A 14,908-nucleotide genomic window follows, 5' to 3' on the forward strand; every position below is an offset into this window, starting at 1 on the left:
TCTCAATCTTAAAAGAATATATAGTTTTTTTAATATGTTTTTATCTCCTAATTAAGTTAGAGAAATAGCCTAAAACCTGATTAAATGTGTATACATACTATACACGTATGAGGCTACTATGTTCCTTCTAATCCAGAATTATTTTTAGTCTGGCATATTTACGGCTCCTTTGGATGGTTCGTACTTGTTTACAGTCCACGTTTGCACACATGACATGCGCAAAGGCCTTCTTTCACTCAGGTAAACTTTTTCCAGTACGGCTTCGAAACCGATTATTATCCATTGGATTAGAACCGTTTCTCAGCCAAACTGAAAATCATGTATAGCATCGTATTAAAGACAATTTTCCACGAATATTAAATTAAAAATCATAAAATAAATATCAGTTTTGTTAGACCAGGCCTTTGTCCTTTTTGTCTGTCCTTCTGTATGTCTGTTTGTCTGTCCTTCTGTCTGTCTGTTTGTCTGTCCTTCTGTATGTCTGTTTGTCTGTCCTTCTGTCTGTCTGTTTGTCTGTCCTTCTGTATGTCTGTTTGTCTGTCCTTCTGTCTGTCTGTTTGTCTGTCCTTCTGTATGTCTGTTTGTCTGTCCTTCTGTCTGTCTGTTTGTCTGTCCTTCTGTCTGTCTGTTTGTCTGTCCTTCTGTCTGTCTGTTTGTCTGTCCTTCTGTCTGTCCTTCTGTCTGTATTGTATTTGCCATTAACTTTCTGTTTTCTCATTCTTTTTTCTATAACTTTTTTGTTTTTATATTTTATACAACTTCACTAAGATTTACTTATAGATAATATTCTAAAAACCTTTTATGCCAGCGAATAACAATTTTAGGATATATGATAGAAATAAAGGATCCATGACCATAAGTAGCACAGTACAAGAAAAGATGGATAAGAATACGTACAAAGGGATTTAAAGAGCAGATGTTTAAATCAAAAATTAATTTCTTGGGAAAAAATCACGAAACATGTGTTTTCAAATTTGGGGTATAGTCCCTTTCGTGACATTGCCTCTTAAGGGCGTTTCGTTGTATTTTCACAGAAGTTTTTGATATGTTATTGTAGGTTATGTGATTATCCCGCAGTGTTAGGCAATTGGTCCCGCAGGGTTTGAGCCCCCCTGCAGGGGCTATAAATAGGAGAAAATCTTCTGTAAAAATACGACGAAACGCCCCTTAAGGGGCGCTGTCACGAAAGAGACTATACACAATTTTTCTTTATATCTTATTGTACTATGACTGACAGACCGACGGACCAAGAAAATTACATACTGGATGCTCATTATTATAGGGAATCTTCACAAAAAAAAACTTAGCAGTATATCTTGAATGACAGCAGAGAAAATTCACCTTTCCTTCCCTACAAAAAAAAAACATTTTACTGAAAGGATAGTTCAAAGCTTTACAATAGGGATTTTTTTATTGTTTATTTATAGAAATTAGCTATAAACATAAATCTTATGGTTATATTTCTTCTTAATTATATTTCTCGCTGCGTAAATATGCTGATTTATCGTTCTTGGTTATAAAACAACTGTCGTATATTTTTTATTGCGTTGAAACCCTTTTACTTTTATAAATAAATATTTTTATTATGTGTTATATAAAGCCAATTTAGATGATTAAAAATGTTTTTATTTGATAAAAAAATAAGAGGAAATACAAACTGTCCCAATTTTGTATAACTTTTGCGGAACATGTTCCCATTACGTCATATTTTTAATTCCCGAAAAAGGGAAGGGGGAAAGAAAAAAAAAGGGAAGGGGGGAAGAAAAAAGAGATGGGAGAAAAGGGGGTTTTCCCCATCTCTTTTGAAGAGATTTTCTTCCCCCCTTCTCTTTTTCGGGAAAGAAAAATATGACGTAACTGGGACTTGTTCCGCAAAAGTTATACAAAATTGGGACAGTTTGTATTTCCTCAAAAAATAAGAATGTAATATTATGATTCTTATAATTTTACATAAATAGTTTCAGCTTTATTTTAAAACTCTAATCTGTTGGTTATTAATTAAGTAAATTATTAGCAATTAAATTAAAATAAAGTTTTTTGTTTTAAGCCTAATATCTCTGAAATTTCTGTTTCGAATGGATTGAAAATTTCAGGGAAGCTCTATACATGTCTTGTCTTTTTCGGATCTCCCCTAGAGGCTAGGCAACTGTTTAAAAAACACCAAATTGGCCGAGAAGGAACGACGTTTTCAAATTATACTGAAAATGTGACAGGGAGGGGGGTTGGTTAGTTTTTCTTTAATTTGTTTTTAATGTTAGTAAGGTCTTGTTAGGTCATAAGAGCAGCCCAGTGCAGGCATATGCCCCGAAGGGATAGGGCCCACCTAGGGTTAGACAAATGAAAACAAACTACCTACCACCCCCAACACCCCCCCCCCCCCATTTACAGTTTATTTAAAAATAAGGAGGAGGGGACTTACTACTTGCTACGTAATTCGAGGGAAAGAATTTAAAACCTTGTATTTGAGTTACATACCTCTAGGTTAAACATCAGCCAAGAAAATCTAATAACTTTTCTATCTGATCTCATTTTTGTTCTAATTTTAGATGTAACGGTAATGAAGTGGCTAGTTTCTACGATCAGAACCATGACTCTAATCATAAGGTAAAATAATTTTGGGCTTAAAATCATAGTCATTTTATACAATCAATAGTTGATGATCTTTTATTCAGGGATAAGGGATGGGAAACGTAGGAAAATATTATTTCAAGCCTAGGCCTAAAAAACCAGTTATGGGATGGTGCATTAGTTCATTATCAACGCTAATGAAATTAATGAAATGAAATACCCTTAACCATTTAAATAAATTGAAAGTGTAATAACAGATCTTACTACAGGAGACTATATATCTATCTATCTATCTATATAGAATTCTATGGCTAGCCAGAGTGTAATAACAGATCTTACTACAGGAGACTATATATCTATCTATCTATCTAGAATTCTATGGCTAGCCAGAGTGTAATAGCAGATCTTACTACAGGAGACTATATATCTATCTATCTATCTAGAATTATATGGCTAGCCAGAGTGTAATAACAGATCTTACTACAGGGGACTATCTATCTATCTATCTAGAATTCTATGGCTAGCCAGAGTGTAATAACAGATCTTACTACAGGAGACTATATATCTATCTATCTATATAGAATTCTATGGCTAGCCAGAGTGTAATAACAGATCTTACTACAGGAGATATCTATCTATCTATCTAGAATTATATGGCTAGCCAGAGTGTAATAGCAGATCTTACTACAGGAGACTATATATCTATCTATCTATCTAGAATTCTATGGCTAGCCAGAGTGTAATAATAGATCTTACTACAGGAGACTATATATCTATCTATCTAGAATTCTATGGCTAGCCAGAGTGTAATAACATATCTTACTACAGGAGACTATATATCTATCTATCTATCTAGAATTCTATGGCTAGCCAGAGTGTAATAACAGATCTTAGTACAGGAGACTATATGTCTATCTATCTATCTAGAATTCTATGACTAGCCAGAGTGTAATAACAGATCTTACTACAGGAGACTATCTATCTATCTATCTAGAATTCTATGGCTAGCCAGAATGTAATAACAGATCTTACTACAGGAGACTATATATCTATCTATCTAGAATTCTATGGCTAGCCAGAGTGTAATAACAGATCTTACTACAGGAGACTATATATCTATCTATCTATCTAGAATTCTATGGCTAGCCAGAGTGTAATAACAGATCTTACTACAGGAGACTATATATCTATCTATCTATCTAGAACTCTATGGCTAGCCAGAGTGTAATAACAGATCTAACTACAGGCGACAAGATTCAGATTTATATGTACACACATACAGGTAAAGACTATTGAAAGGGGCTTTACCAGAAAAATGAACCCCTTTATTTTAAAATGAATTGATGATAAGAGGGGGAAGGAGTTTTTTCCTATGCCTAATACTTGCAGGTGGTTGGGTGGGGGGCACTTTTTTTCTTTCTTTTTTATTCTTTCTCTTTCTTTATCTTTCTTTTTCTTTCTTTCTTTTTTTTTCTTTCTCTTTCTGTCTTTCTTTCTTTCTATCTCTTTCTCTTTCTTTTAAGAGGAGGAAGGAGTTTTTTCCTATGCCTAATACTTGCAGGTGGTTGGGTGGGGGGCACTTTCTTTCTTTCTTTTTTATTCTTTCTCTTTCTTTATCTTTCTTTTTCTTTCTTTCTCTTCTTTTCTTTCTCTTTCTGTCTTTCTCCCTCTCTAATTTTCTATTCCTCTCTTTTTTTTTCTTTTTTTTTCTTTCTCTTTCTTTCTCTTTCTTTCTCTTTCTTTCTATTAATTTCTCTTTCTTTCCTTTTTATTTCTTAATTTGTCTTTTATTTTCCTTGGTTATTTTACTTCATTTATTTTTCCTTTTCTTTTCCTTTGTTGCTCTTTTTTCAATTTCTTTCTATTTTTTGTCTTTTTTCACATATGCTCTATCTTTTTTTCCTGTCTTTCTCTTTTTATATTTATGTTATACTATTTTTTATCATCCTTTTCATTTGATATGTTATAAAATAATACTTTAAGATACAATTTTGTTTGTAGTTTTTAGAAGTACAAAATACTGTAACCAATTTGTCTTTCATTTTTGTTGCGAATCTAATCTTTAAGTTATCGGCCTGTCAGTCTGTCGGTTTGTAAAATTGAATTCTCTCTCGCCAAGGACGTCTAATAAAGTCCTTCCCTTGAGCATCCTTATCTGTTGCTATTTTGCTTTTTCGTTATCTGCTGTTTCTATATCATGCTCTCTCTCTCTCTCTCTCTCTCTCTCTCTCTCTCTCTCTCTCTCTCTCTCTCTCTCTCTCTATTTTACACCTCCTTTCTCCCTTTCTGTCTCCTCCCCCCACCCCCTATACCTCTCTTTCTCTTCAATGTTTAGCTTTGTAGAGCAAGAGCCTTGCTTCTAATTGATATAATCATTCTTGTTAATTTTCTAATCTTCACAGAGGACAAACATAAAGGACAAAAAGGAAAACTATATTTCATAAATGTAATTTCTCCCAGGGAGGGAGGGGACATTAGACTGTTTATTACAGTAGTCCTCACAGTTTTATAATAACATTTTCTTTTTCGTTGGCTTAACTTTCATGAATTTTGACTGGTTGACTCATTAAGTTGAGTTTCCAAGCGTTTTAACGACTAATAGTAATATACAGAAGGGGTAATTTTGTAGATTAATTTATCGGCCATTGTCTTATCCTTTTAGATTCCTGGATTTCTCCCCATAGCAACTTAAAATTAATATTTCCTTTTCCTTCGTATTAATTTACTGAGTTATATAGCTATAAATCTTTAACATTAGGCTTTGAAAAAAAGTTTTGAAAAGCTACTCTTTGAGTGTTCTTGTCTGTCTACCCTTCTATTTTTAGTAATTTATACCTCATATATTTGTACCTAGCCCTTTTTCATGAAGCTCAAAATAGTGCCTATAAAAATGACGTCATATTAGAATAGTTAACTATGAAGTTTTAAAATTTAGTGCCTGTAAAAAAGGTGATAAATTTTAAAAGTCATTTTGCCGAATAATCCCGAATTACGTCATATTACAATAAAGGATCATATTAATATGGCGTAATTTTCATAGGCTTAAAAAGGGCTTCCTTTTTCACGTATTTAGTTTTACTAATATTGGCTGTAATCGTTTTGAAACTTTGTATAGTGCTTATAAAAAATGGTAGCTGGACAAAGTGTCTCAAAAAATCAACCTTGTGACGTCATAAAAAGAGGGATTATTCATCTCTTTTTTAGGGGTTTTTCTTCTCACATGGCTTATTTTTATGACCTCACATGGCTGATTTCTAGGACACTTTGTCCAGCTACAAAAATAATTATGTTATACTGGCATGAAATCGGTTGTAGTAACTTAGTCTGAGTATTGGCCTATCATTGGTCATTTGTGTTGTATGACGTCATTTTTATACGCACTATAAAGAGCTTCAATCATTTTTGTTTTTGTTTAGGTTTAATGGATAAAAAGTCCAACTTCTTTACCCATTTCTGTGGTGTGTTCTTGAGGCCAAAAGGATTTCTAGATAATCTTGATGCAGATCCAGCTCTACCAAATGGACATAAATGATCAGTTGTCCAGTATGTATGGCTCCGAATACGATTAATTTCCGCTGGATTAGAACCGGTTCTGAGCCTTACGAAATCATTTATTGGATCGTATTATGTTATATTTTTTAACGAATAATAAAATAAAAAACCATAAAAATCCATCCTTTGCTTGCTGTAGCCGTTGGCCCATTGGGAACAACAAAACTGGAATTAAATTTACTATTTTATTATTTTTTTATTCAAACTATCTATAGTACGATGCAGTAATAGTTTTAAATGTTTTTTTAGGTGTTATTTTATAAAATATCTAATTTAATGGCAATGAAATACTAAAAAACATATTTAAGTAAAAGTAAAATTTTTATATAATCATAATTTATTAAATTCTTACTCTGTTGAATATTTATATTGCTATGGATATAAAAGACCTTGTGCTTTAGAATAAACTAATTTCTTCAAAAATATAATTATGTATGATCATATTTCATCGATTTTTTTATGCAAACGTTATTTAAAGTACTTTTCTTTTCTGGCCATATAATTGCACTTATATAATCTTTAGAAAAAACAAGGATGACAACTCCATAAAATCAAGGCATAGCAGATCATACATGATGCTTAATATGACATAATTACGAATAAAATGGTCAAAAATTATAGGGCAAAGTTTGAAATAGATAGGGCGATTCTATTATTCATAAACGGCCAACAAGAGGTGGGTTCTTGAAAAAGTCTCGCCGAATGAGCTATAGTAAACAGATCATCAAAATAGATGAAACCAGCGGTTTCGCTCCTAGCCTCTAAAAAAATAATCTTTTATAAATTTTTATATTTATTTATATTTTTTAAAACCTTTTTTCTCTTTTTAAATTTTTTAAGAATTTCCTTGCCATTAGCCTCTTTAGGGCTTCGCCCCTACAGGCGAAGAGAGGTTTCACAATCTTTATAAATTTGATAAAAAAAAGTTCAAAAGAAAAAAGAAACTAAAAAGAAGAAACAAATTTTAAAATATAAAATTATATAGGTAAAAAATTATAAAATCATTTTTTGGGGGGGAGGGGTAGAGTGTCTTAACCTCCAAGAAAATAGCTTAAAACCACCACAGGACCAGTAGATATATTCCCGGATGAGTAGAATCCAATCGGTTCAGTGGTAACTAAGATATTAAGGGACAGTTGGACGGACAGACATGATTTTACTTTGAATTATAGATACAATGCTTTTATCCTTTTGGAGATTTTTTATGCGGTTTTGGAAGTTTTTTTACAGAAATAATTTTGGTGATTTGGCAAATCTAGCAGATTCTGCGATACTTAATTTTTTTAAAGAAAAGCTTGCTTTCATAAATATTACCAGATCAGAAAAATGCATAAATGTTTTTTTTACTTGAGGTATTAATTGTTAATATCTATATTTTATAACAAATGTTGTTTATATTTGCAGTTAAACAAATATTTTAACAACAAATATTTTTAAAAAATAATTGAATATTGTAATTTGTATTGTGTATTGTGTATTAGCTCATTTTCTATGTTTTGTAGAATAGTTATTAATAAATTATTTAATTGTATAAATGTTTGATGATTTTTAATCCTATTACAGTTAGGGAGTTGAATCCATTTTTATAGAAGCAGAAATATAATCTATGATTATGGTTTGGACCCTCTAAAACTGTAATCTACCCTTCCACTTTCCCCTCTCTTGGTGAAGATATCTTCAACGCCGATACGATTTTTGAAATATAAGATTCCACTTTTGTCTCTCTTGTTAAAGATATCTTCACCAAGAGAGGCAAAAGTGGAATCTTAAATTTCAAATATCGTATCGGCGTTGAAGATATCTTCACCAAGAGAGGGGAAAGTGGAATCTTACATTTCAAAAATCGTATCGGCGTTGAAGATATCTTCACCAAGAGAAGGGAAAGTAGAATCTTACATTTCAAAAATCGTATCGGCGTTGAAGATATCTTCACCAAGAGAGGGGAAAGTGGAAAGGTAGATTACAGTTTTAGAGGGTCAAAACCATAATCATAGATTATATTTCTGCTTCTATAAAAATGGATTCAACTCCCTAACTGTATTATATAAAATATTAAGTTTTTTTTTGTCTAAAGCGATCATAATAACTACTAAACCAATTGGTTTCTCTATTTTAGGTAAGCTTCACATAGGTTTAATGACGGTTTAGGCTATTTTATTTTCAGATTTTAGGATTGTTTTAAGCTATTTTTCTATCACCTTTCTACATCTTCTACAAATAGAGCCCCTGGATGCTTGGATCGTATCCTCTAGTTAAAATTTTAGTAAGAATTTTTTATCTATAGTTTCGTGATTTTTAAATCGGTTCTTTCTTTTACTTAGACTGCTTTTTTTATATTCACTGACTTTATTAGCCCGTTAGCAGTCCCTAAATTCTTTTTGCTTCGTTACACATAAATGTTATCATCCTTGTTTCTAACCAAATGACCTAGACCATGAAGAACTACCAGTACTCAAAAAGAATTGTGGGGCTTTCCTTTAAAGTGCCCCCCCTCCTCCCTTATATATTTAGAATGGTTTTTTGTTTGCTTGTTCATTATCTTAGGTTAGGTTATATTTGGTAATTAGTAGCTTCACATGTTGGAGAAAAAAAATATTACTACCCCCCTCCCCACTCTCCTGTGATTTTTAACACATATATTTCAGAATGTGGGAGGTCAGTGCTTTATTGGCACTTTGTGGAAAAGTCTCAAAAATAATGTTTTTTTGGCATATAGACATGTACTTCAGTCTGGTCCTTATGAGAATGGATATAATAGATTATACGTGGATATTATGATAGGGGAAAAATGTCATCAATTTAGGTTACCTACATGGACATCCTTTATTGATCAGTTCGTTCGTCCAGTTGAAGTTGAAGGGATGGGGCAAAGGGGATGGGTGAATGGATGGGGTCGTTATTTTAGCCAGCTACATCTTTCACTTTATTAGAGAACATGATAATCTGGTGTAAGATCCAAGTAATAATAAATCCTTTCTTATGAGACACGTTATGTGCACTTGATAATGATAAAGCTACTCTATAAAACATTTAAATAACCTTGATACTAAAAACAGTTAAACAAACATAGAAGAAATTCGACAATTACTAGAAAATTAAATCACCAACATAATTCTTTATTTTAGACGTTAAGATAATTTTTTTTCAGAACTTACAATACTATTTACTAGAGGGAGAGAAAGAGAGAGAGAAAGAGAGAGACAGAGAGACAGAGACAGAGAGAGAGACAGAGACAGAGAGAGAGACAGAGAGTGAGAGAGAGACAGAGACAGAGAGTGAGAGAGAGACAGAGACAGAGAGATAGAGAGACAGAGAGAGACAGAGAGAGACAGGGAGTGAGACAGAGATGGAGACAGAGAGAGAGAGAGACAGATAATAGAGAGAGAAAAAAAGACTTATCCGTTGCTTGAGAGATAAATGTATATACAGAAAATAAGAGAAGATTTGTGGGAGCAAAGAATTCTAGCGGAGAAAAAAAGGCAAAAAAATAGAATAGTCTTAGTTTGATACCCATTATACAAACGTGACTAGTTATAGATTTCTTAAATTTTGATGTAAAATTACATGTAAAATTATCCTATCGATTTATAACTTGGTTTAATGGTTCTTAAAACAGTTATGTTCGATTTAGAGAGCTTAGCAACCCTATAATCGTTATAATAGTCCAAAGGTTCATATAACAACATGTTGCGTTTATTATTTTTTAACAAATCTTTACATGATAAAAACCTAAATCATCTGATTTTTTGAAAAAATGATTTCTAGGACAACTAGTTACAATGTTATAAGCGAAGCTTTCTATAATCAAATCCTAAAAATGTAAGTATGCTCTTAATCAGTATCCTGCATTAACAAATATACATACAATTTTGTTTACACTTATAAATTCATATTCTGCTTATATTCTAAGCTCTACATGTTCTACTGTCTATTCTTAGAGAGTCCTTTTGTGTATGTTGTCATCCATATTAAGCTTTAAATTTAAGTCTAAAATAATAAGTTTCAATATTTTCTTGTTGTCAAACGCAATTATAAAGTCAAACTGACTCAAATTATTTCAAATGAATTTTATTTGAAATAATTTGATCTATAGAGGAATCTATTTTATTTTCTTTTATTTGGGGTACAGATAGATCTATCGACCATTGTCCTACCCCTTTAGATCCCTGTTTAAACCTCTAGCAATTATAATAAGATTAGTTGCGTGTACAGGGTTTTGCTAGGGGGTGTGCGAAGTGTACCCGAAAAGTTTAGACTCTTCTTTTAAATAAGATAAAGAGGGGTGTGATCTTTATGAGATCGTATTACAGACAACAATAGAAATATTATCTTATAGTCAGGGCGATGTTATATCTTTTATTTTAGGGGGTGTGACTTTTTAACCCCCTTCGCTCCACTAGGGGTTTATCAAGGGGATGAGAGGGGTGAAGGTAAATCTTTTACTAATATTATGGGGTGTTCAATTCCTTCCTAAACCTACAAATTGAGTTAAAATTTTATTGAGTATGTTATAGTAAAGTTAATAGTAATATAAATATGATTAACAAGAAACTTTTATATTATTTCATATCTCCAAATCGTTGAAACATAGCATAAAAATGTAAATAATCATATAGAAAAAAACTTCATTTTTGCAACAAAAAAAACCTTTCAAATTATAAAGTAAATATTTGCTTGTTTTTTTACATATTAGAGTTATATAAGTCTAAAGTAAACTATTTTCAAGACTTTAATAGTTGTTATAGACAGCTATCCAATGATATTAAAATGAAAAATTACTAGATTAAGTTTTGTTAGCCTCAAGTGGTAGAAGGCCCGGGCTAATAAGCAGACAATCAATAGAAGCAGATATAAAAACTAAAATTTGGTTAAATTCAAATAAATTAATATTATGAACCGCTAATCGCTGAACCGATATGGATCTCCTTTGCAGTGTAGCTTTACCCCCCTAAGAGAAATTGATTCTAGAAAAAAATTACTCTCATAAAATTTTTGCTTTACGTTTTAAAAACTACAATTGGTGAGGGATCCCGGATACCACCCCCCCCCCCCGTATCCGCTGGTTATTCTCTTTCCTGTATGTTCTGACTAACCTGATCAAGTTAAGATAAATTTTTGATAAATTTCATAAGGAGAGTGAGTTCATCGTAGCTGGACAAAAGATATCCAGAAAAACAAATTTTCTATCTATGAAACTTTATTTTTATTGCCCAAAAAATACTATAAAAAATTCAAGTTCACAAACTGCAGTTTTCATTTACATTACAAAAATATTCTAATATTGTTCAAAACTATTTTTTTTGATAGGTGGAAATGTATGATTAAATGACAAATTGTTTTATAAAAGTTATATTTTTGTAATCAAATATTCAGAACTAAAGGCTGAATCCCTAGCATCTCTAGAAAGAGTGAAAAACAGAGAAAAAGCCTAAAACCATCCCGTTACCTATGTGAAGCTTCGGTAAAAAAAAAGATCAATCGGTTCATTTGTTATCGAAATCTTAACCTTCAGACAAAAAAAAACTTTTCTACCTTATATTATAGGATATAATATGTTAGCATAAAAAGGTATAGTCCCTTTCGTGACAACGCTCCTTAAGGGGCGTTTCTTCGTTTTTTTCAAGTAGTTTTCTCATATTTCTAGCCCCTGCGGGGGGCTCTAACCCTGCGGGGCCGATTGCCTAACCTTGTGGGGCAATCACTTAACCCAATATAACCTAACCTAAACTAAAAAATAGCCATTTTAAAAATACGACGAATCGCCCCTTAATGGACGTTGCCACGAAAGGGACTATTCCCACATAAACAACCAAATACTTTTATCCTAAAACTATTTTGTTGTAAATTTTTGCTACCTGTGTAACAAGAAGTTTTGTTTATATTACTCCTGTATTCTGATCAGGTCTGTTATATACAGAATATGATCAAACATTTTTAATGTCAAATTTATGTAACATGCATGTTAAGTTTTTAAAGTAAAATATATATTTGTGTTTTACAATAAAGCTTAGCAAGTTTCAGTTTTTAAAAATATCAGTATCCAGCCAGTGCTATTTATTGTTTAGAATTTGTATAACAAGATGTTTTGTTTATATTACTCCTAGACTCTGATCAGTTCTGTTATATACAGAATATGATCAAACATTTTTAATGTCAAATTTATGTAACATGCATGTAAAGAGGGTAATTTTTTCGTGTATTTTCCGTAAAGTTGTGTGTTAGCGTTTAGTCAAATGTGCAAACTGTTTACATTTGGACAAAATTTAGAACAGTCTGACTTAATAAGCCCATTTGATTAACTGCTGATACACAACTTTATGGAAAAGATGCGATAAAATGACCCTCTTAATAGATTTTGGAGAAAGATTAGCATTACTTTTTTGTAATTGTCTTTTATTATAAAGTTTCGGGTAAGGTGTTGAAATCATAAGAAAAACATAATTGATTTTGTCAGAAATTTTAATTTTCAGAGGCGGAGCAAAGTCAGGTTTTACATTTTTGATATCTATTTGGATTATAACAGTAATTTTTTTGGCTAAAACTAATGAAAATTACCTATATTCTTAGAGTCAGGCCTGAAAATAAAGAAAAGGTAATTTTAAGATTTTTGAAGAAAAAAAATTTTAAGTGAAATTTCTTATATTATCTTTTTAATAGAAAAATATACATATCTTCATAAAAATAGTTATGCATGATCATTATTACATTTGCCAACTATAACCTTTTTGGACATGCTAAATAAATCAATTTCCTACATAAAATTTTGGAGAAAAAAAAATAATATATAGCAAACATGAATTGGTTATCAAATTGTAATTTTATTGGTATATGTGCATTGTTTTGCAACTTTAAGTAACCTTAAAAGGTTTTGATATAATTTGCTAAAAATATGTAAATATATATTTTGCAACAATATTTAATTTCATTTCCTGTTTTTTTAAGAGGTTTATAGATATTTGCAAATAATTATTTATAAATATGAATATTTATATTGTTCAATATTTTATGAATTAGTTTATTATTTGTTTTATTCATTATTCATAATAAAAGAGTTTTTACTAAATGTAACATTTATTTTACAATTTTTTTTTAATTTTCTTGAATATTGGGTAGAAAAAAGGGACCAAAAAGCGAGTATTTTGACAAAAAATACTTAATATATATTTAATTTCTCCTTGTTTAAATTTTGTTTTACCCAGAATTAAGTATAAATAAGTAAGTTGCTAGTTCCTACTTTTATTTTTATACTCCATCTGTAACTAACAACTAAATAAGTTTGGAAAACAAATATTTTGTGATTTCAGATAATTTTGAATTTACTTGTTGGTTTTGCCCATTCCAGTATATAATCAGTACATTCACACTTAAAGATACAGAATAAAAAAACATGCTGTTCCTCTAGCTTTAAAAACTCAGCCTTCATCAGATTGCATTTACGTAGACTTCCTCAAGAAATATAGGTATTAAATATTTTCCTTTAAAAATGTAATTTTTATTAGTTGCTTGTCTTATCGTATTATAGTCACCTTTTAGTGGATATTAAAATAAAAATTTAATTATGAGATTAGAACCAGTTTAGGACGAAGGGCCCGACGCGCGACTACAACAAACTCAAAATTGCAAAATTGTGAAATACGAAAATGTACTGAAATTAAATAAACAAAAAATCATGCCACCGCCCTCCCTGCCCCCCCCCCCTAAATGTTGAAAAATGCCCCATTTTGCCCCCCCCCCCCCCTGGTCAACAAAAATGCCCCTTTTTGCCCCCTACCCTACAAAAAGCAAAACTCTTCCAGTTTCAAAAAAAAAAGATCAAGAAATACTCAACAACAAAAAAATTTGGCGCTTCGCGCCAAACAGACAGTTACTATTCATTTAACCTTACCAAATTTTTAATTAGTGTAGAAATTAGGTTATAATCTTTTTTCACTGAACATAACAAACCAGGTAATAGGAAGTATTTTATTTTATATAATATAAACTTTTTACCAAAGAAATTTTGTACATTTCCAATGATGATACACAAAATTACCTCTTATATAGATTACAATTAGTGGATGAAATGTATGGAAACTCGTCTTAATTAACCAACCAATCAAAATTCCATTAAAGTCCCCAAAGTTGTTGAGCCAACAAATAAGAAAATTTTATATAAAATATTGGGGACTAGTGTAATAAATAGCCCAAAAACCCCTCCCTCCCTGCATATTTGAAGAAAAAAATTTGCGCTTCGAGCCCTTCCAAATGGTTTCTGCTTTTTATCACAATTGTATATTTGGTTTTATTTCTATAAAAACATGTGTAAACAACAAATATTTTATCAAAAAGTTATTTTATATAAAAAAGAAACAGCATTGATATTTATCTAAGCCTTTTTCTCAACACTGTATGTCTGTCTAAATGAATAACTATATATGATGTCATATTATTTTCAGGATAAGTTTATCATTTTTTTTGTGTACATACCCTTACAAAAAGACATGTTTTTTTTGGCAATTTTCATTAAAAACCCTTAAAACTAACTACACTCTATATTCCTAACTTGATAAAATACGCCACACTTGTTGTTTTTTAATTGATTTTAGTTCAAAGGGGGAGTAAATATTTATAAACAAGTATTTTTTTTTATTTTTTACATAGTTCTTTATATCTTTGGTTTTTATGGTACGATATTTTTTTTTGTGGATTATAAGATTAAAAAAAATAAAATTTCTTGCTGTTTCAAGCATCCAGTATGTAATTTTCTTTGACTGTCATCACACAACATACAGGGAAAAGGATTTGTGAC

The 14,908-nt window shown here is 31.1% G+C and overlaps 2 protein-coding genes across 2 annotated transcripts in view; both read left to right on the top strand.

Moving 5' to 3' along the window:
• Positions 1-7,045, top strand: part of LOC145332563 (uncharacterized) — a 50,627-nt gene extending 43,582 nt beyond the window's left edge. Inside the window, exons 15-18 of the mRNA XM_080177567.1 lie at positions 149-240; positions 2,547-2,604; positions 3,772-3,850; positions 5,985-7,045. Of these exons, the coding sequence (XP_080033693.1) occupies positions 149-240; positions 2,547-2,604; positions 3,772-3,850; positions 5,985-6,100 (345 nt within the window). The 3' untranslated portion in view covers positions 6,101-7,045. The remainder of the gene's footprint in view (positions 1-148; positions 241-2,546; positions 2,605-3,771; positions 3,851-5,984) is intronic.
• A 1,721-nt stretch (positions 7,046-8,766) lies between these two features.
• Positions 8,767-14,908, top strand: part of LOC145331212 (calcitonin receptor-like) — a 50,476-nt gene continuing 44,334 nt past the window's right edge. Inside the window, exon 1 of the mRNA XM_080175831.1 lies at positions 8,767-8,775. Coding sequence (XP_080031957.1) covers positions 8,767-8,775 — 9 coding nt within the window. The remainder of the gene's footprint in view (positions 8,776-14,908) is intronic.

Source organism: Acartia tonsa, chromosome 11 (assembly GCF_053477335.1).
Source record: "Acartia tonsa isolate MP-2025a chromosome 11, ASM5347733v1, whole genome shotgun sequence".
NCBI lineage: Eukaryota > Metazoa > Arthropoda > Copepoda > Calanoida > Acartiidae > Acartia > Acartia tonsa.